This window comes from Saimiri boliviensis, chromosome 5 (assembly GCF_048565385.1).
Source record: "Saimiri boliviensis isolate mSaiBol1 chromosome 5, mSaiBol1.pri, whole genome shotgun sequence".
Lineage (NCBI taxonomy): Eukaryota > Metazoa > Chordata > Mammalia > Primates > Cebidae > Saimiri > Saimiri boliviensis.
Window position 1 is genome coordinate 3,981,551 of NC_133453.1, and position 22,608 is coordinate 4,004,158.

Here is a 22,608-nt window from a genome sequence, read left to right on the forward strand (position 1 = left end):
TTGACCAGGATGGTCTCGATCTCTTGACCTCGTGATCCACCCGCCTCGGCCTCCCAAAGTGCTGGGATTACAGGCTTGAGCCACCGCGCCCGGCAATAATTAATATTTACTTTAAGCAGCAATTCAGTGAAATGCAACAAATTCAGTTCCAAGGCTTTGAGTCTTTGAGACATCCTCATTAAACCTGGTATGACTCAGGATGTTCTCTTATGATTAAAATATCAACTTTCTGTTCTATTTGGATAATATTCTTAACACCAGTTGGCTTGATAATTACTTTCAGGCATGATGCACTTAGGGGTTTTCTAAGTAAGCAAGAAGAAAGAATAGGCAGGTGGTTTCAGGTGTCCTGTTCAAGAACCGGTAAAGTAATAAAAAGATTGTTACCTGTTCCAATAAGCATTCCCGTTCATCAATCAGCTTTTTCAACCTAATATCTAAAGAAATCAGAAAGACACAAGTTTAGGTGAATCCATGTGCCATGCCTTTCAGCACATTGTGAAACTGAAGAATGACAGTTCAGGTTAGTGAAATGAATGATGAAAATAGTTATACACGTACCACGGTGAATGAGGCCACAGACAGGACGGGGGAAGAATTCAGCCAAGGGGGGTTGGGTCAACCTCCCAGAACATGCTTCACGTCAGGGCAGCATCCGGCTGCATGCAAACAGGCTGCTAATCTTCTACCTTAGGTTAGCATGCAAGAATGCTAGGGCCAAACCACGCTGCAACACAAGATCTCACAGGCTTCATGGTTTAACATCATTAGCAATGTACAAACACCAAGAATCGCAATTCAATAGCACCAACATTTTGATCAGCCTCGCCTTTACATCCCAGATGTATTTATCTTTCTAATTTATCTCATAGATTCATCGATGTCAGTGTTGTGACTATCTGTTTATAACCTAAGTCAACTAGCACATCTACCGTTATCAAAGCTGTTGTTCTTTGGAGGAAGAAGGCAGTAATGGTTTAAGTGTCTATAATTCCTCTTGCCCCTGATATATAAGGATCCGTATATGTAAGAATCTACAAATTCTCCAAACATCTCTCTGAAGGATTGTCAAGTACTACATTCTTTGGATAGGGGGGAAACCAAGGTTTGGGGAGGGTTTAGAGGTTTGGGCAAAATCCCCCATCAGTTTAAAGGCACCATCAGACTGCTGGAGTGATGACAGGGATGATAACGTGTGCTGCACACTTACTCTGACACAGGTACAGTTCTAGCAGCTTTGACATCATTAGCTCGTTTCGGCCCCAGAAACCCTATGGGTGGGCTTCATTACAGTATTCTTCCTTCTATAGATGTGGCCCAGAATCACTAAGCAACTTTCTTAAGGCCTCATAGCCCAGGCACAGAAACACGCCCCTAACCACTGCAGCCACTGTTTTTCCAGATCTAAACTCATACCTCTGAGTCAGACCCTGACTCAAAGCTTTTAGCCTACTGGGATGCTGCTCTCATGTGGCCTACCTCCAGATTCTCCACAGAAGGAAAAAAACTAACCTTGATCAGCCATGTGAAAAGAATATAATTCATATAAAATGCATCTTCATTTTCATTTAAAAAATCCTCTAGCCGCATGCTACTCCAAGTTACATTTTTCTCTAATTATGTTTTCCAAAGATCCTAAGTTGTTTTGAAAGGAACAGTAAAACACCAGATAATGTTAAGCACAATATAAATTAAATTTATGATCCTTTTGAGTCCTATTTTAATTTACAGTCAAATTACTTCTGACAGATGTTTTACTCTTTCCCTCCCATAACCCATCCAACACTGAAACAAAACATTTTTGTCGTTATAAACCTGATTCTTTTGTCCAATATCAATTTTTATTTTCTTACATGTTTTAATACTCCTACATACAAAAACTACAGGCATCATAAGAAACACTGAATACATCTGAATGTGGTCTTGAAGCTCAAGTATCTATTGTATATTGTTTGCTTCTAGAAGACTTCAAATCTTCTAGATAGGCACTAGAAAATAAGTGTCAAAATGCAATAAGAGTGCAAGCAAAATCAATAAAAGTAATCTGACATTTAGTCATGAAAGTATTAAAAATAGAGAAGAAACTTTTATAGAAAAGAAATTTTCAAGCTTGAGAAGAAAACAAGAACGAAAGAGTTTGAAGAAAATGGAAAAAGGAATGACGCAAAATAATTTGACATGAAGAAAATAACAGTACTGGTTTTCATAGCATTAAAAACCAGCAAGTCTAATTTGTTGACTAAATAGTGGCACATCACTGATAAATTTATTGTGTCCACTTAGTTGAAAATTTTTTCCCTGTATCAGCCATCCACCATTCACATGTTGAAAATATCTCGGAAAGGCAGTAGATAGGGACAAAGAGAAAGAACAAAAGGATTTTCCTTTTGAAAGACAACGTTTTCTCCATGTACGACTATCACATGGAACAAGTACATATTCTGAACATAAAACATGCACACACAAACACCACTCCTTTCCCTTAGGGGCCCAGATGTTTGGAACAAATCTTACTGTTGTATTCCCTTGGCTGTACAGGATGAGGGGGGGTGTCTCCCAGAAAAGGAGTCTATAAATAGAAAATAGGAAACCCAAACTGTCTAAACTCCCCAGAATTCGCATTCAGGGTCCTAGTGAAAGTGGAAATTTAAGTTCAGTTCATTAGGTCTTCTGTTAATTGCAAATATTAAAAATTACGGAAAGTGATCAAGGTCATACATCTCTTTTAAGTTCATACATTCTTGAAAACTGTTTAAAAACTTGATTGCTGCCCAACCTTTGTATAACAACCCATAACTATACTTAATTCTACTTTTGAAGGAAGACATATTTATATGCAGGAGCTATGTTCTGGTTTGGAACTGAAAAATATCCAAGCTTTTTGATTTCATGTGTCAGTAACCAATGTTCTTCTCTATTCTGTGTGAGAGTGAAACCCCAGCGGCCTAGGTTCCTCTGGGGATGTGACTGGCAGGCAACCTTTCAGTTCTTTTCTGAGTGTGAGTTTTTGACGCTGAAATCTTTCTAAATTGCCTTATATATTTCCATGCCTTCTTACATGGAGTATACCTAAGTCAACTTTCTTTTTTTCTGAGACAGGGTTTCATTCCATCGCCCAGGCTGGTGTGCAGTGGTATGATCACGAGTCACTGCAGCTTCAACCTCCCAGGTTCAGGTGTTTCTCCCACCTTTGCCTCCCGAGTAGCTGGGACTACAGGCACACACTGCCACGCCTGGCTAATTGTTTATATATATATATATATATATATATATAATTTTTTTTTTTTTGGTAGAGATGGGCTTTCACCATGTTGCCCAGGCTGGGCTTGAACTCCTGGGTGCAAGTGATCGGCCTGCCTCAGCTTCCCAAAGTGCTGGGATTATAGGCGTGAGCCACTGTGACCAGCCTCAACCATTTCTTGGTACGTTAAGGGCTTTCACAGTAATGCCAATTACTGTGCTTGGCTATAAAGTCATTACGCTGGAGAGCAAATAAGTGATGCTCAGAATGAAGGCTCTGAAATCATTGAGAAATGATTTGGTGTTTGGGTGTTCAGAAGTCTCTTTTCCCTTCTTTTTTGCTCACTGATTTTCAGCTGTCTATTCCCCACTGGAGGGCTGGGTCCTAGCTGCTTGTTCACTGGCACAGTGTCCTCCATAAGTGATCAAACATGTTTATTAATTAAACAAATGAGCGGTGAATCACTGAGGTGGCTGGATGGCTGAGCTGAGGGATGTGATGTGTGTCCAATGTCCTGCAAGGTGCTGGTGAATAACATAGGAAAGAACTTAAAATGGCTTGATGATCTCACCATTTAGTGACCTTGGTTGTTGAACTGCTTTCCTAGAGCCCTTTAAAGACAGGAATGAGAGCTGTTTCCAGCATGCATTCCAATAGAAATGCAGCTTTGCTAAACTAAAACCCTGTCAAGTCCTATAGAGCCCTTGGACTTGATTTCCTAGTGAGCCTCAGTATCATCCCCATCATCCTATACTTCAGGACACTTGAGCAGAAACAGTCAAGGTTTTTGCCATTTTCATTATACCCTTAAAAGCATTCTAAGTATTGGCACATTTAAGCACAGCAACAGATGAAGACCGTTTTCAACTGAGGCTGCACATCAGAACCACAGATCACACGAGGTGATGCAAGACAATTGTCTCAATTCTCCTAATAATGCCCATGCTAGCTCCAGGCTCGATGCCAGGAGGGAAGTGCTTTCCTTATTGAGGAAGGGCATCAGGCATGGGCCTTCTACAGAACCCCAATGGGCATCAGCAACCCCAAACAGGTATTACTGGAAATGTAGTACTACTATGCACAACGGCAGCCAGACCCAGACTCAGATTTCAAGCAGCCCAAAGAGTGGAACCACAGGCTTGCACAATTATAAAATGTTTTTATTTCAATTACCTAATAACATGTTTTCCTCAAATTTTATTGAGGTTTTGGTCTTTTTGCATTCAATTCTATCTTGTAACAGTAATATGAATCCACGTAATTTCATAAAGTGTCAACAACATTCATAATGTACATTCCTTTGTGATTTTATATTTTACAATTTAAAAAATAACTTTACAATTTTTTTAAAAATGCTTCTTTATATAGAAAATAGATATTTTCTTCAGGCTGACCAAAACAGGAATTTTCCAATAAGAATATACTGAGAAATAACAAATGAAAATATTTATACTAAAACACCAAAAATGATTCAGCTTTTTAAAATATCCTCTTATAGTCTAATTAGTAGTTTGCACAAGAACAAGTAACCTTTTTTTTACTGTTCTTTTGAATGATGATTAGAAATTCAAACAGAAAGATAAATAATTTTAAGGGTCAAAAACCTTTTTTTTTTTTTTAGTGACAGGGTCTCATTCTGTCTCCCAGGTTGGAGTGCAGTGGTGCAATCATAGCTCACTGCAGCCTTGAATTCCTGGCCTCAAGTGATCCTCCCACCTTGGCCTCCCAATGTGCTGGGGTTACAGGCATGAAAATATTGTTTTTTTGTTTTTGTTTTTGTTTTTAAGATGGAGTTTCGCTCTTGTTGTCCAGGCTAGGTTGCAATGGTGCAATCTTGGTTCTCCTGCCTCAGCCTCCCGAGTATCTGGTATTACAGGTGCCTGCCACCACACCCAGCTAATTTTTTGTATTTTTATTAGAGACAGGGTTTCACCATGTTGCCCAGGCTGCTCTCGAACTCCTGACCTCAGGCGATCCACATGCCTCGGCCTCCCAAAGTGCTGGGATTACAGGCATGAGCCACCGTGCCCAGCTGAAAACATTTTAAAAATGACTGTCCCTGATCAAATACTGGGGTAGGAAATGTAATTTGACATATTTCACTTCCAGAAAAAAACTTAAAAATAAATCTTCGTAAAAATGAATTTAATGTATCATCAGCATAAAGTGAAGGTAAATTCAGGTAGCATCAACAACAAGATCCAAAAGCATTGGTTCAAGATGAAAGACTTATATGAGGTAAAGGCAAATAACCCCCTAGTGCTTTCAGACATTTACTTGTTATCCTTAAAATCATTATTGCTCTAAGGTGCAAGTCTTATTATTCAGTGACCTATTTGCTATTTGGCTGTTTATCTCCTTTAAATAAAATACCATACAGGTTGTCATGCACATTTTAAAATCAAATATGAAAGTACATATATGTGAATAAGACATTAATTTAAATATCAATTATATTCATAATACAGAAGTCTAAGAATGCTACTTGGTCATTTCAATTAGATGCTGATATACTTGGTCAAGAATATCCACATTCCTATCAGAGCTTAAGGCAAATGTGAAATGCCTCTATTTTTATTATCTGTACTATAAACAGTAGACATTATTGTTTAATACTACTGGAATGCTCTCAATTAGAACATACACAGATAACAGATGTATCTTTCTAATATGGTGATAACCTCAATGATTACATGGAAATCTACAAGTAACAGTCTGTAACTTACAGCAGTAGATCACCTGATGATTGTCATACAGTGCATCTCTATGAATTTAGAACATTCTACTTACATTGCCCATGGAGATAAAAGAGCCCCTCACAATCAGACTTCCTGGGTACCATGCCTGCCGCCTGCCTCAGCTCAGGACATGGTACAGTCTTCTTTGCTTTTGCCCTTCTCATTTCCTCCTGTGGTGTCTTCTCTGCTTTCCGGGTTGGAGTCCCCCAGCTCTGCTCCTGGTGCTGACAAGTCATCGTTGTATAGACTATTGCTGTCTAAAGCTTTCCTGACGGTCTGACTTGGATGTTCTGGCATCACATACCTCTCTGTACTTTCTGCTTCACAGGCATCACTAATGTCCTGTGAGGGACTTTGATTTTCGGGCAGGGTGCAGCGATCTGCGTCTTCACTCTCCGGTTCTGCAGGGCTGCTCTGAGTGGCACCATCTATTTTAGCATTATCTTTTGCAACACCTTCATCTAATTCTTCACCACCAGCCCTCGTGCCTGATGATTGGACTGTGCCATCCTCAAAATCTAATGTGTCTCCATCAGCTGGTACCTCCCCAGCTGCTGTTTTTACATCGTCACCTTCTTGGTCAAGTTTCTCATCCCACTTCATGTTAGGATTCTCCAGACAATCAACATTTTCACTGCTTTCTGCTACAATTTTCTGTTTCGGATTTTCAGTCACCTCGTTTTGGGCTTCCCCTACTGACTTTCCGTCAGAAGATTTTACCTGCTCTTCTTCCTTCATTTCACTTAAATCTGTGTTCTGGTAAGTTAACTCTTTTTTAACATCTTTAAGGGTTTCTGCGGGTACTGGGGATTTTTTCTTCTTGTTTTTCTTTTTCTTGTTCTTTGTCTTCTTCTGCGATGAGTCCAATGCCTCTCCCTGTTGGTCATTCTTTTCTTCACCAGGGTCTTTCATATCTAAGGGTTCACTTTGAATATCTACTGTACTTGGGCCTGTTGCTTCCTGACCATTGCTCTTGGTTCCTGCTAGAGAACCAGGAACTTCTGTCTTGGTTGGTTTCTCATTCCTTAATCCTGTCTCTTCACCCTCCTCTTCTGTACTCTGAATTGGGACCTCTGTGGGCTCAGCTCCTTCCTGGTTGGTGAGTTCTTTCTCTAGACTATTCCCTGTGCTTGCCTCTAACGCTTGTGGGATTTCTACCATACATTTTTCATCATGATAAAATGTGTCATCACTACGCCCTAAAGGACATGAGGCCACTGTGCCTGCCTGTTCTCCAACCTGAGTCACCGCTGCCTCTCCCACATTCTCTGCACGGCTCCCAGCAGCTAAGTCACTCCAACAGTTGGGTGGCTCAAGGGGAGCTCTGGTCCTGTCATCTGGTGCACCCATGATCTCATTTGACTCAACCTGTGCTGTGTTTTCAGGGAGAGAGGTGCTCTCTAGAATTTGGCTTTGAACCTGTTTCTCATAGGTAGCACCTGCTAAGCTTCCTAGGAATGGGGCAGTGTCTTCAGAGGATTTCTGGTCCTTGGTATTCTCGGCAGCATGGAATACCTCTATGTCCACACAGTCCTTCACTGTGTCCTCTGTGTGGTGTTCTTTCTCAGTACTGTGCAAGATTTCTCCTTTCCCCACATTCGCCACGATTTCATTTTTCACCTCCACTTCACTGGCTCTGCCTAAAAGACCATTGAGAAAATTGAAGGGACCCCATGATGTGGTGGCCACGTAACTTACATCAGAATGTAAATACATGTTCTAAATCCCGCCCACCCCTATTCCTAAAGAGAGACAGTCATCTAAGGGTCATGAGAAACAGAAGCCTTTGCCAGTTCCGAGCGGCAAAGTAGCAGTTGCATTAGTAAATCTGGGGTCAGCGAGGACTACTGCCGCCACATCAAAGGCCAGAGTGGCTGCTGGTGCCATGTTGTGTGGGCAGATTTTTTAAGGTGAAGTTAAGTTTCGACAAATTGAAAGCTCTGGAACAGGCAGCCAGACAATCCACAATGATGGGTTTAGGAGCGGACGTAAGGTTCATAGTCCCCACTCTAATTTCTCAACGCACAACTTGACAACTTGTATTTTTCAGCTGTCCAACTGTGCTGCATGTCAGCCCTAAAAGCAGCTTGCAAGTAATTTTTCAAAAGAATAGTCAGTGTGCTTTTAGAAATGCAGCCCCAAGGTCAATCTCAAGGAAGATACTTTTGAAATAGCTCAAATGGTGGAAAGAAATCTATCTTCCATGACTCAACCACTGTCTTCCTGAGAAAACACCCTGTGTTTGTGCCCTGGTACCTCTGTTCATTCCCTAAGGGACTAGGGAGAGAGGAGCAGCAGGAGGCAAATGCTTGAGATCAAGATGACCACTAAATTAAATGATAAATTATCCATCGGCTGAGGAACATCAAACTGTTTTGGAATTTTTGGATTCTTCAACAAAACCCCGGGAGATTAGATACAGTACTATGTTACTGAAAGTCAAAGCCAGATAACTTTATAACCCAGTGGTCTCCATGGTGGGGTGCCCATATCCCAGGAAAAATGGGGGAACTATTAGGATTTCTGGTTAGAGTTTTACTCTAACACTTCTTCGCATATGTTTGGATATGTTTTATAATGTACATTTTATGTTAATGAAATAGTACACATATAGATTTAAAATAAACGTATATATTGGGAAGTTCCTACAATTCTTCACTGATGGAATATGGGATCAAAAGTTATTTGAAGACCACTTTCAAAACTGACATTTCCGGTTCCTTGAACATTTCTCAATGGTTATCAAGGATTTATAAAATGTATATTTGAGTAAGAGCAACATAATCAAATTCCTAGCTGTTTGGGTAGCTCATATAAAGATATGATGGAAATTAATTTATGTATCTTTTTTCAACAATGGAATATAGATATTTTATACATATCTAGAAATGGAATCTTGCTGTTTCCAGGCTGGTCTGGAATTCCTGGCCTCAAGTGATCCTCCAGCCTTGGCCACCCGAAGTGTTGGGATTAGAAATGTGAGCCACTGCCCTTGGCCACAACTTTTTTTTAATACAATTTAAGAGCCGTGTTTCTTATTTATTTATTTATTTATTTATGAGATGGAGTCTTACTCTGTTGCCAGGCTGGAGTGCAGTGGCTTCATCTCGGCTCACTGCAACCTCCACCTCCTGGGTTCAAGCAATTCTCCTGCCTCAGCCTCCCGAGTAGCTGGCATTACAGGCATGCGCCACCATGTCCAGCTAATTTTTGTATTTTTAGTAGAGACGGGGTTTCACCATGTTGGCCAGGATGGCCTCAATTTCCTGACCTGGTGATCTGTCTGCTGCGGGCTCCCAAAGTGCTGGAATTCCAGGTGGGAGCCACCACACCTGGCCAAGAGCTATGTTTCTTTAATAGTCATAGAGATAATGAATGTGTACCTCCCTGGAGCACAAGTATTGAGAAGATGGGGCCTGGAGGTGTCTACATTTCCATAAATATAAAGAAATAAGATGAAAGCTTCTAAATTAAAATGGAAAGTCATGGACCCCAACCGTATTCCAGCCTCCTTGTAAAAAACTGGAACGTAGAGGGTGACCAATGACAGATGAAGCCTCACTTGCTTGCCGCAACTTTAGGCAGCACGCCAGAATCTAAAGATTTTTCCCAAAGCCAACTATTATGACAAATACCATCAGGTCACTGAAAATGGTAAATACTCCCCCGAACTACTGGATTCCCCAATTTTAGATTCTTTCAGACGCAAACACATGGCATACACCCTCTGACAAAGGTGGGCATATTCAGATTCTCAGCACTGCCACATCCCCTACCACAGCGCCTGCCCACCTCGAGTGGTGGCTTGAAAGTGGCAATGCAGACGGACCTGCTGTCCACAGGCACCCTCAACGCTGAACGCTGCCCAGAATGTCGATGCTGGCTTGCAAACATGGCCAACTGACTGACTTGACGGGCTCAACTATTCTGATCTTTTGATAATTCTGTCATAGAATCGATTTAAAAAGCCACACTTTATGGGTACAGATACAGATGTATCTGAGGAAAACCAAATAGTACTCTCCACGTGGTTACTTAATTTTGAGACTATTTTCCTTGCATTCGCAGTCTTGCTTGGTAGCTTTGAGCAGCAAAAGGAAGGTTTACTTGAGCCATTGACGGTGAGCACTACACAGAGACGCATGCCAGACAACGCGTGGGCGACCACACTGGGTGGCAAGGACATTACCATGAAGTGATGAAACAAATGGCATGCCGGTGACCGTTAATCCATCAGTGACAATGGCTCCAACCCCAGCAGTGCATGGAGGGTGAGCAAATGCTGACTGGAAAGGTGGGGGAGCCGAAGGAAAGCAGTTACTTACCTAGAGTCCCATCCCCTGTTGACCTGAGGGCATTTAACTCTTCTTTTGTCATCCTGGTAGGACCTTGATATCCAACATGATTTAGAGTGTCGGAAGTCTCTCCATTGGTAGCTATTTCTGAATTTAGGATTATTCCATGTTTCTGGGAACAAAAATAGGCTCATCGTAATATCTGCTCGGTGATATTAGGTTAAACTCTGTTTTAACACAACTAATAAAAAAGAAAACCATTTTTCCTGAAGTGCAGGGTAACTCCACAGAGACAGAGAAATGCGAGGGTGCAGCACTCGTATATACTTGGTTAACACACACAAGTCTGGGATATCGTCCTCCAAAGGCTACTGCTTTCTCAGATGCTCCAATCCATGCCTTAATTTGCTGGTGACAAGATACTTCCACCAGGCATCCGTTTTAACTAGAAGGAGTAGCCTGTGGGCTGCCAGCAGGTGGAGTGGCAAGTCACTGTCAAGCAACCTTTCATTGTAAAACCCTGGCTGCATTCTTTAAAAAGAGGAGCAAGATAAAGAAAGAAAGATACATGTGTTCTGAAAGGGACAGATGAAACTTATGTTAAAGAAGGAATTAAGAGGTGGCTAGAAAGTCCAGTACATTCAAAAGAAACAGAATTCACTGAAAACAGCTGACTTCACCACTCCAGACATCACTCACCGCCCACTCCTGCCACCCACGGCTCTCTCCCTTGTGTGTGAGGAACTCCCCTGTACTCATCACTTCTTTGAGGAGCAGAAGCAGCTCTAAGCCTGTAGCTGCTGGCTCACTGCTCTGGCTTTGACCCTGGAGGCCAAGCAGCAGATGGTGGCACTTCGGGAACCCGCCCACCCAGAATGCTGCCATCGGCGCTTCACCTATGTTGAGCAGCAGCTGAATACACTTTGGTGTGGCCCACAAAGGACAGGGAACCTTCTTCCACCTGTAATCTAGTAGGTCTCAAAGTCTAATTAGTGGGATCCTTGCCCAAACCACTTACCCAAGTCACTGTTCATCTAAGTGACTTAAATTGAGAAGTCCTTAAATTGGGGGCTTTAATATAAAGACACAAATACATTCTCTAAGTCTGAGTAATATCCTGGAGAATTTACTAATGAGTATGAAAACATTTAGATAATACATCAAAAAATTATTGCGTTCAAGATCGGCTATGTTTATTAACGTCAAAAGGCCTTGAGCACAACCCACTGAATCTACATTTATTTTACATCTAGGTCAGTGTCAGTTAACCTAGGATATGGATCATTAACAGAACTGATATCAATGCCATAAAGTTAATTATGTACACACATATTCACAGAATCCCAGAATTTGCTGTTGTCACCTGGGTTTTTACAGAACTGTACTTTGGCTTCATACCTTTAATTCCTCTTTGAGCATGACTACTTCTTCTCTAAGATCATCCCGTTCACTCCTTATGGAATCAAAGAACTCTTTCTGCCTCTCTAATGCCTGAGTGTGCGGCAGAGCCAAGAGAAAGAAGATGTGCACAGATGAGCAGGTTACTTCAGAAGCAGGAACCAGAAGGAGGCTTCTACTGTCTAAAACACTAGTCGACTCTAGACATTAAAGAGACTCTGCCTAAAGATACTAACAAAATCCAAGTATTAAGCTTTTCATTTAGTACACAGAGTCCAAGAAGTGTTGCTATTCATACTCGCTGAAAGACATGCACATTTTGAAGCACACACACACACAGGTCCCGGAGGTTACTGTATTTGCATCGCTTTCTAGCTCTGCATGTTCACAGCTGCGTTAGCAGTAGAGTTAAGCAAAGTCTCCTTTGGAATGAAGAATCAATAAAGAAAAAGAAGGGCTGCTAAGCACCCCCCAGGAAAGCTGTTGTAGCCATTTAGACTATTTTTATACATTGATTTTTGGTATCCATCGTCTCAGATAAACAAAGTGGTCCTAAAGTGTGTGTGTGCACGCCTACAAACACACACCACAATCCTAAATGCTGATAAGCATAACAGTGGAAACACAGCGTGGCTTGTTGAGTCAATGTGCGGATATCTTGAGGTCATTATCAGAGCTATGTGTATGAGTCGCTATTCTGGGGAAACCATTTGTCATTATGAATCACAATAGTTACTTTGTGGGGTTCTATTCCCCCATTCTTCATTTCTAAGTGCAGAACTGCCTCTTCCCTTCTCATGGAGGGAGGAGTTTGGGGAGGCTTCCCCCCGGGGAAGATTTCAAGGTGGGAATACTCTGCCTGGTGCTGCTTAGATTTTTTTTTTCTCAAAGCACCACCAGGCAGAGAATCCCAAGAAGCCTGGCCCAGCACACATGAGACCTCCCCAGAGGGCCCTCCTCACTCCAGGTGTTTCAACAACCACCCACGGGGCAGGCAGAGTATGGCTATGCATTCACCAGACCCTCTATGGAGAGTCCATGTCACATCCCAAGTTCTTATCAATTAGGACAAGTTAGTGTCTTCACTACTTAATAAAATTAAATAAATCAATACAACTTTGTGTCACATGGGAGTTGCATGCATACTCAGACAAGCGGTTTCGCAAGCCAAAGACCCTGGCAAAACTCTATTTGCTAAGCAGCCTGCCCGTTTGGGTAGATTTTCAAAGACTGGAGAATCCTACCCCTATCTTTTTGTCTTTCCACTCTATTGTTTCCTGAAGATCAGAAATCTCCCTGATAGAACTCGCCTGTTTCTGCTGTAGCTGTCGGATTTCCTGAGGAAAGGAACAGATAGAAAGCAGATAAAGGGTTAAAGAGGAAGAAAACCCCCAGCCCGAGATAACCTGAGAGCTGGGACAGTGAGTGAAGCCACAAGCACCCTTTTGCCTCATCACCCCTGAATTCATTGCCAGCATTCCAGGATTTTTTTCCTTGTCCTACTCCTGGCTTCAAGAAGTGCAGGACGAAAACCTGCTTTGGGTGAAGTTCTCACTTCAGGGCAGCAGTTAAAGTGCGGATTAAGCCAAAAAATTAAAAACCAACCCTGTATTAGTTTCCTATTGCCACTGTAATGAATCATCATAAATTCGGCAGCTTAAAACACAAATTTATTTTCTTGCAATTCTAGAGGTCAGAAGTCCAAAATGGGTCTTATGGGCTAAAACCGAGCCTTTCTGGAGGCTCCTGGGAGAATCAGTTTCCCTGCCTTTTCCAGCTTCTAAGTCTGAGCTGCATTCCTTGGCTCACGGCCCTTCCCTGCGTCACTCCAACCTCAGCTTCCTGTGTCACATCTTTTATTTTTGCCTTTGACTTTCCTTCCTCTTAGAATGACCCTTGTCCCACCAAAATCATCCAGGATAATCCCTTCTCTCAAGGTCTTTAATTTATTCACAACTGCAGGGGCCCTTTGACCATGTAAGGTTTCACATGTACAATTTCTGGGGATTCTGATGCGGACAACTTTGAGGGGTCATTATTCTGTCTACCACACCTCCCAAAACAAATACAAGATCACCAGAGAACAGGGATCTTCACCAATGAGAGGCACTGTTTCCTTAATCTAGGGATGAAGAGTTAGCCTAAACTCAGTTTTAAGAAAACTGAAAACATTGGTAATTGCCATGGAACGAATTGTGTCCCTCTAAATTCACTTGTTGATGCCCTAATGCCCAATGTGACTGTATTTGGGCATAGGGTTTTTAAGAAGTAATTAAGGTAAAATGAGGTCATAAGAGTGGGGTCCTAATCAAATAGGATTAGTGTCCTTATAAGAAGAGACACCAGAGAGATTGCTTTTTCTCCACCATTTGAGAAGGGATACAGCAAGAAGGTGGCTGTCTGCATGCCAGGAAGAGAGGCCTCACCAGAACCCAACCTTGACCTTGGACTGCCAGCCCCTAGAATTGTGAGAAAATTAATTTCTGTTGGTGAAGCCACACAGTGTATGGTATTTTATTACTGCAGCCTAAGGTAAGATAGTCATGGCCTGACAAAATGCTCCAAAAGGGAAAAGGGAAAGCAAGCCGGGGAACGTGACCTACCTCGAGCATTTCCTCTCTTTGCTTCAGGGCCTCCTTGACTTCGGCAAACTGAAACTGCAGTACACTATGGGCGTGTTTTTCCCTTTCAAATTCCTGTAAAGGAGAAACACAGCACGAAAGCAGTGGAACCTCGTGTTCATGGCATGCTGGTTCTGGTGTTCTCATGATTTACAGTTCCTGCGGAACAAATCACCTGCTACAACGTCATCACAATCTTCAAGGTCTTTTCTTTTATTTTATATTTATATATTTTTTGAGACAGAGTCTCACTCTGTCACCCAGCTGGAATGCAGTGACACGATTTCAGCTCACTGCAGCCTCTGCCTCCTGGGTTCAAGTGATTTTTCTGCCTCAGCCTCCCGAGTAGCTGGGATTATAAATTCCCGCCACCACGCCCAGCTAATTTTTTTTTTTTTTTTTTTTTTTTTTGGTAGAGATGGGGTTTCACCATGTTGGCCAAACTGGTCTTGAACTCCTGACCTCAAATGATCCACCTGCCCCAGCCTATCAAAGTGCTGGGATTATAGGCGTGAGCCACCACGCTTGGCCTTCGAGGCCTTTTAAACAACACAAACAAATTCTTCTGGACTTTGTAGATGATGCCTGATGACTTACTGTAAAGTTAACCTGAGGAGTTGATGCAATCAACAAGGATTTCCTGATTTCTTATCTACAGTGAAGCAAGAGCTGAGGAAGGGCCCCCCGCCCAGGGAGCCTGGTGCCTTCCACAGCACTGTGCTAAGAAGCTGGGTGAGGGTGTCCTGCAAGGCATCTGCTGAAATATGACAAAGAAGACTCTTTGGGATGAAAAGGAGATAAATACGGCCTCCTTAAGCATCTCTCATGAACAGCTGGTAGCCAGCTCTGTGCTTCGGGGCTGCCCCTTAAGGGACAAAATCAAGAGAGTTTGGGGGAGCAAGTGAAGAGCCTACAGAGCCGAGCTGCTCCTCAGGCCTGGCCTTCCCTCTCAAGGCCCAGCCCAGGAAGCTGGCAGCTCCGCTCTGCTGTTTCCCTGCCCAGTCACAGCAGCACAATCCCTGGTGATGGCCAGGGGCCCAACTCACTTTGCTGACAGCTTACCGGCCTGCAGGGCACCCCTTCCCTAGAACCCATCAGGCGAGTGATCTGAGCTGGGATCTGGCCTGGGCTTCTGCTCACCCTGGTACCTCTGTTCACCTACTTCCCTTAGCTTGAGGGTGGCTGATGCCCTCCTGGCTATGACAGGGGCCTTCCTGCGGGGCTTTGCATGGCTCCTGAATCCATGTTGGGACAGCATTCTAGCACCATCCAGCTTCTCTGGAGTGAGACTTGGGAGTTCTCAGTCCACTGAATGATGCCTAATGACTGTTTCAGGAGGAGTGCAAATGCACCACGGGTCCCCACCAAGCAGGGATGTGCTATCCACTTCTCCGTTCCCATATAACACTGGTCTTGTGAAAAGCCTCTCCTGTCTTTCAGAGTTCAGCTACCAGGAACCTTGGGAGTAAAATCTTCTTTAGCTTCTAACTCAATTCTACAGTAATCAAAGCTGCAGGCCTGCAGGTTGCCAAGGGTACCTTGGTTTTAACTCTTTGAATTTAGAGGATATAAGTCAGTTAAAAACAACAGGCCGGGCGTGGGTGGCTCACGCCTGTAATTTCGACATGTTGGGAGGCTGAGATGGGCGGATCATGAGGTCAGGAGATCAAAACCATCCTGGCTAACATGGTGAAACCCCATCTCTAGTAAAAATACACACACACACACACACACACACACAAAATTGCTCTAGTGTAGTGGCATGTGCCTGTAGTCCCAGCTGCTTGGGAGGCTGAGGCAGGAGAATCACTTGAGCCTGGGAGGCGGAGGTTGCAGTGAGCTGAGACCATGCCACTGCACTCCAGCTTAGGGGACAGAGTGAGGCTCCATCTCAGACAAACAACAAAACAACAACAACACCACTCAAACATTTTCTGTTTCTCTCAGAATCTCTGAAAAATTGGACAATTCCTAAAAATATAAAAAGAGTATTCTTTGCTTTCTATCTCATGAAGAACATTCAAGCCCAGCCTTCATGGAATCAGTCTGCTGTCATTACTTATCTTAATATATGACTCATGCTTGAGATTGACACTAGAAATTATATCTGATATCAGCTATCAACAAGCTAGTTCCAGTAGTTCTTAATGAAAGCACAAGTAAGACTCTTTCTCTGAGCTTAATGACGTATTTAATTCTTAAATGGAGTAACTGTGTCTTTTCCCAATCAGCAGAAAATTATATAATTTTCTTAAAATCTTTGATACTCATAACTATTTCATGTTAAGAGAGAACAAAATAAAAGTCAGAAAATAGATATTAACAGGAAAATCTTGAAGCATCTGATCACCCCTTATCTTTCATAGTCATGTTTTTTCGTGGTTATGAGTTTAGCTTACATGTTCTCCTAGAAAAACTGTCTCTAGTTTACATGCTGAAATTATATGTATCAATACTTCAAGTTGCATGGCAGAGTGTGGTACTTTTATTCTCAGATGTCTGGATCTCCTAGGTAAGTGGAGAACCATTGTTTAAAAATATAAAAATATATAATGTAAATTATATGTTATATATAAGACACACATATATAAACACACACACACATATACACACACACACACACACACACACACACACTCCCTACTATTCCCACTTTTTTTTTTCAGACAGGTTCTTCTCTGTTGCCCAAGCTGCAGTGCAGTGGCGTCAACACAGCTCACTGCAGCCTCAACCTTCCAGGCTCAAGTAATCCACCTTAGCCTCCCAAGTAGCTGGGACTATAGGCATGTACTACCACGCCTGGCTAATGGCTTTTTAAATTTTTATAGAAATGATGTCTCGCCATGTTGCCCAGGCTGGTCTTGAACTCCTGGGCTCAAGTGATCCTCCCACCTTGGCTTCCCCATGTCCTGGGATTACAGGCAGCGGCCACTGCACCCAGCCTATTCTACGATTCTGTATCATACTAACGCTTACTTTGTTTTTCTCTTCGTACTGCCGCCTAGATTCAGCCAGCTGTTCTTCAAGCTCCAGCAACATATCTTTTAAGGTATCGACCTGGTACATGAAGTTTGTCTTTTCATTGTCTAGCTGAGCATTGGAAACCATAGCCTTCTTATATTTCTCTTCAACTTCTGCTAGAGAGTCCTGTGGAAAGCAGATCATATTTTTGAAATTGCAATTAAAAAAATCAAAACAATGAATCATTCAGTATTCTGTTAAAAAAAAAAAACCCTCAGTCCTAAATTTATACTGTATTTCTTAGAGCAAATGGATCAGAAGAAACACACAGCAACTTGAAATGCATGGAAATCTTCCCTTTTCAGTTTGATCAAATTCTCATTGCTCAGAAAATTCACTATTAAAAGCAATGTGCACACTCATTAGAACAAAGGAGACACCAGTATGGAAAGGGAGGTGGCCACAGAGGCAGTGGGGTCTCTGGCCCCACTCAGTAGCTGGCGAATCCTCCCAGAGTGGTGTTTTAGGGTTGGAGGTCAGGCTGTTCAACAGGTTTCTGAAGGATCACTCGAGGGGTGTGACCGGCCCCTGGGAAAGAGCCAGTGTGTGACAGCTGAGATAATTACACAGGGCCACAAGCCGCAGTGACCGCCAGCCAGTCCTGCTCCAGCTTATGAACCAGGAAAGGGGCAGTAGTGATTACCGATTTTCAACCTATATAGGACAATGGCATGCAGGTCTCACTGGGTAGGTCCTGGAAAGACGAAGGTTATTCCCTTTGAAGGATAGTCCAGAGAAAGAGGACTGTAAAAAATGCACGGCGATGCCCTCACATGTCTGACACCCTCGCAGGTCCTCAAACAGAAGAAGGAGAAGGCGATTCCAGAACAGAAAGGGCAGAACTGTCAGGGCGCACACATGCGGAGCTGAAGGCAGAGGCAGGAGCTACCTGCTCAGGTGCAGCAGCGGCCATGAGGGGCCGCGGGGACCAGTGCCGGTCTAGCTCTGCACCTTCACACCAGCGGCGGTGTCCGGTGAGACCAGCGGGTCTCTGGTTGGTTCAGTGGCTCCCCTCATCTTTTTGTTTTTTTTTTTTGGAGACAGAGTCTAGCAAGGCTGGAGTACAGTAACATGATCTTGGCTCACTGCAGCCTCTATCTCCCAGGTTCAAGTGATTCTCCTGCCTCAGCCTCCTGAGTAGCTAGGATTACAGGCATCTACCACCACACTCGGCTAATTTTTGTATTTTTAGAGGCGAGGTTTTGCCATGTTGGCTAGGCTGGTCTCAAATTCCTGACCTCAGCTGATCCACCTGCCTTGGCCTCCCAAAGTGCTGGAATTATATATATATATAATTTTTATCTCCATTTTTTATTTTTATTTTTATTTTTTATTGCATTTTAGGGGTACATGTGAAGAGCATGCAAGACTGTTGCATAGGTACACACATGGTAACGTGATTTGCTGCCTTCCTCCCCTTCACCTATATCTGGCATTTCTCCCCGTGCTATCTCTCCCCAACTCCCCACCCCCCGCTGTCCCTCCCCTATTTTCCCCCCAACAGACCCCAGTGTGTGATGCCCCCCTCCCTATGGCTCCCTTTTTTACATGAACTGAAAGCCAGAGTCTTATTTTTCCCCCTTTCTGGAAAGGTGGCAGATATAAAGATAATGAATTAGTCGTGATTGATGTCACCTCTTCTGTCTGGTGCCCTTTGATATTAAATTCAGACCATCTCTCAGGTACTTTCTAGTGGGCTGAAAAGGAAGTAACAGATTTGGCAGCTACTTCCGGATCCTCGATCTGCTGCTGCCCATGAAGACGGTCAGTGGCTGCTCACCTTACTGTCAAGGAACAGGGTAACCACATCTTCTCGCTGCTGCAAGAGTCACTCCACACTCCAAAAGCAGTGTGCACATGCTCCGGAAAGCCAGTGCAACACAGTCAGGCTTTGCTTCAATTAGTAACATTTTATAGGAGGCAAACAATTGGGATGTTTCAAAAGCATGACGTGTTAGGATGGCCTTATTAGTAGACATCGGATATTCTGAGACGAAAATCAATTGAAGCATTTTTGTATACAACTACTACAAAAAGTGAAGAAAACCAAAAACCTTCTTCAAACGTCTGGGGCACATTGATGGGAAATGAGAGACTGGTTTTAAGTCTCTTAAGGATGATGATACAAGACATGTGTCAGGGAGTATGTTAGCAACTTTTTCTACTGGGGAGTTACATTTTCAAGTCTTGGTTCAAACACTGCATTTGGGAAAATGGTGAGTGTCAGCCCATGCCAGCATTCCTGCCATTTTGAGTTCTTTCACAACACAGAGACTCTTTACAGCAAGCATGCACTTTGAATTTCTTCTTTAGGATTTTTTTTTTTTTTTTAAGGTTAAGTTGGGTTAATATCACGAGGCTATATTTCTGTGTTCGGTACCTTCATTTCTTTCAATCCCTGCATGTATTTGCCTTCTACATCCTGAATCTGGTCCTTTAACTCATTGAGTTCCTGGGGGAAATGGCAAAAAAGGCGGATGACGTCAGGGGAAAAGAGGTGAGATTCCCGAAATCTTTCATACTTCAGGGCGGTTTCTATTTGGATAATCTGAGCACCCAATTTTCTTTTATTAAGTATTAAAGGAAATAAACTTCAGTATTTAAAGATTAAAATTCTGGCATATCCCATGTGACATTTCACATGATTTCATACAATTTTGGTGTATCTCATATAACTTTACATAGTTTTAAAAACAGGCAAAAGAGCTTCTGAAAATGGTACAGGTTATTTCAACTCTTATTTAGTAATTCATTCAGGCACTTTGAGTTCCTCCTCTGTGCAAGGCACGGTAAGATGCCAGAGGCAGGAATCAGCACTTTGCCCCTGCATCTATGGGGCTCCGAGTCTCTACTTTGCCAAATTCCTGGTGCCTGGGACAGCATCTGGCATAAGCCAGCCTCTCAGTAAGTACTTGCTGAACAAATGAATGGTGTGTGCAACCTAAGGGCAGAGACACATGAGGACTGCCTCCAACTCTGCTGTAGAAAGGGAGGCGGCAAGGAGCTGCAGGTGGCCCTGGGGTGGCACATGGGAAACAGCTCTTCTGGTTTTGAAAACTTGTAAAGCAAAGGCGTTGGAAGCATCTTCAACATGACCCTGACCAACCTCTGGCGGATGCTTAAATCTCTCTCTGTGTTCCCTGGCAAACGGCCATCCAGCTGCTCAGACATCCCCAGTGGGAAATGCTTCCCTTTTAAACCTAGTTTAAAGTACTAGAAAATTCAGAAACTGAGTCAATCCTGGCTGCTTTCAGGTCCTCTGTCTTGGTTCTGCTCCCAGGAGGACACAAGGTCCAGTCACTTCAGCTTCCCTTCAGGGACACTGTCCCTAGTTACTTTAACAAATAGCACCGTTTCTCTCTCACACACATGAAAGGCTACCAAATGCCTGGCACTTCCCTGGGTGCAGAGGATACAGCAGAGACTAATACGTGCATTATAGGGGCAGGAAAAAAATCATTAAAATACAAAGATGAGGTCTACTAAAGGCATATTACAAAGAGAAAGGAAAGGGCATGTTCTAGGCTGACGGGGAAGATACTTAGCCAGGAAGGTTGTGTGCAAGTAGGCAGAGCCATCTGGTGTCCAAACACGTAGACTGAATGTCTACACAGACCAACCATACAGAGATGGCCAGGCTCATCAATGCAATGTGGTAAGGACTCTCACTGAGGTACGCCCTGAGTGCTGAGGGGCGAAGAGGGCTGGCACACCGTCCGCCCTGCTGGGGGCTCCGTGGGTAGGATCAGCTTCCTGCATGAGACACTATCTCAGCTGGGTCTTGGTATTAGGAGAACACCATATTTTAGGGGAGGTGAGGCCGACAGGACCAAGAAGAAAGATCCAGAACGTCATGAATTAAGTCACTGTTCTAAAATCTAAAGTCTGATATTTACAAAAGGTTGTCTCAAGTCATGAGTAAGAAGAGAGCGTCTCACCTTGATTTCCCTGATGGACGCCTCGGTGTCGATGGAGATGGAGGTGTCTCCGCTGCCTCTCCGAGAGGAAGTCCCACCCAGGGAGGCCAGCGTGGCTGCAGACAGGCCTGGCATGTTACGAGACCCCTGGAACGTTGAGAGGATCAGATGCTGATGCGGTGTGTCTCTGTGTCCACACCTGAATCTCACGTGGCACTGTAATTTCCATAATCCCCACACGCTGAGGGAGGGACGTGGTGGGAGGTGACTGCCTCATGGGGGTGGTTCCCCCATGCTGTTCCTGCGATAGTGAGTTCCGGTCTCAGGAGGTCTGAGGGTTTTGTAAGTCTTTGACAGTTCCTCCCTCACACATTCTCTCTCCTGTCGCCTTGTGAAGAAGGTGCCTGCTTCCCTTTTCACTGTGATTGTGACTGCTGAGATCTCCCTCGTCAGGCGGAACTGTGAGTCAATGAAAGCTCTTTTCTTTGTAAATTACCCAGTCTCAGGGAAATTCTTTATGGCAGTGTGAGAACGGACTAACACAGATACAATGTGAGACAAAACCAAAACTGCATATAAACCTAATTATCACAGGACTGTTACTTTAATTCCATCTCCAAATTGGAAACTCTGCATGGACCTATGGAAGCTATAAGGAGAGGATCATTTCCAGGCACCTCCTGTGCTCTGTGATTGGCTGAATTAACCCGAAGCTCCACGGTGGGGCCCATCACAAATGCCTCCCTGCTCTGCAGGGTCTAACACACACTGGACAGGACTCCCCAGGGCCTCCCTACAGGAACTGATGCCAGGTTGGGTGGGGTGATTTCTAGGCCTGGTCCCTCATTGAGGAACATCTTTATGAAAAAGAGCAAGCAACATATTTTCTTATCAATTTCACCCATAACTTTTGGGACCCTCTAGATTTATGAACAATTCCTTACCTTCTCAGTAAAATCTTTTTCTGGTCTCTCTTCTACCTGTAGAGGAAAATGGACAAAATAAAGTGTTAAATGGATAACATGAAGATAGGGGCTAAGAATGATGAAAAAACCAAACAAAACATGCTCTTCCTTTGTAATTTAGAAGCAGAAAAGTGGGACCCTCCAAATGTGGCTTTTCACACCTCTCCTATTTGGATGTCCCTGGAGCCCCCTCTTCTCTGTCCTCAGGCAGGAGTCTCAGTGGGACCCCCAGCAGCATGTAGAACTACAAGAGAGGGTACACGTGAGGAACAGACCCTGGAGAGAGCCCTGAACCATGAGGGTGTCTCGGGACAAGTGGCTGAGGCTGGCAGTGCTGTTACTTCTTTCTTGGCTCAGCATCCAACAAAAGACAGGTTTCTTCTTTTCTCTTTCCTGTTTTTTTTTTTTTTTT

At 43.4% G+C, this 22,608-nt stretch overlaps 1 protein-coding gene across 26 annotated transcripts in view; it reads right to left on the reverse strand.

The window, feature by feature from the left end:
* Nucleotides 1–22,608, reverse strand: part of LRRFIP1 (LRR binding FLII interacting protein 1) — a 158,093-nt gene that overhangs the window by 11,240 nt on the left and 124,245 nt on the right. For 18 of the 26 annotated variants that reach the window (XM_039469702.2, XM_074398793.1, XM_074398783.1 and 15 more), the window contains 9 exons: nucleotides 22,176–22,211; nucleotides 21,253–21,378; nucleotides 19,695–19,766; nucleotides 17,270–17,440; nucleotides 14,276–14,368; nucleotides 12,917–13,009; nucleotides 11,673–11,765; nucleotides 10,305–10,446; nucleotides 3,538–7,619 (listed from right to left, as the gene is read on the reverse strand). In XM_039469702.2, coding sequence (XP_039325636.1) covers nucleotides 6,103–7,619; nucleotides 10,305–10,446; nucleotides 11,673–11,765; nucleotides 12,917–13,009; nucleotides 14,276–14,368; nucleotides 17,270–17,440; nucleotides 19,695–19,766; nucleotides 21,253–21,378; nucleotides 22,176–22,211 — 2,343 coding nt within the window. In that variant the 3' untranslated portion in view covers nucleotides 3,538–6,102. The other 8 variants (XM_039469700.2, XM_074398794.1, XM_010347238.3 and 5 more) reach the window with 6 other exon arrangements.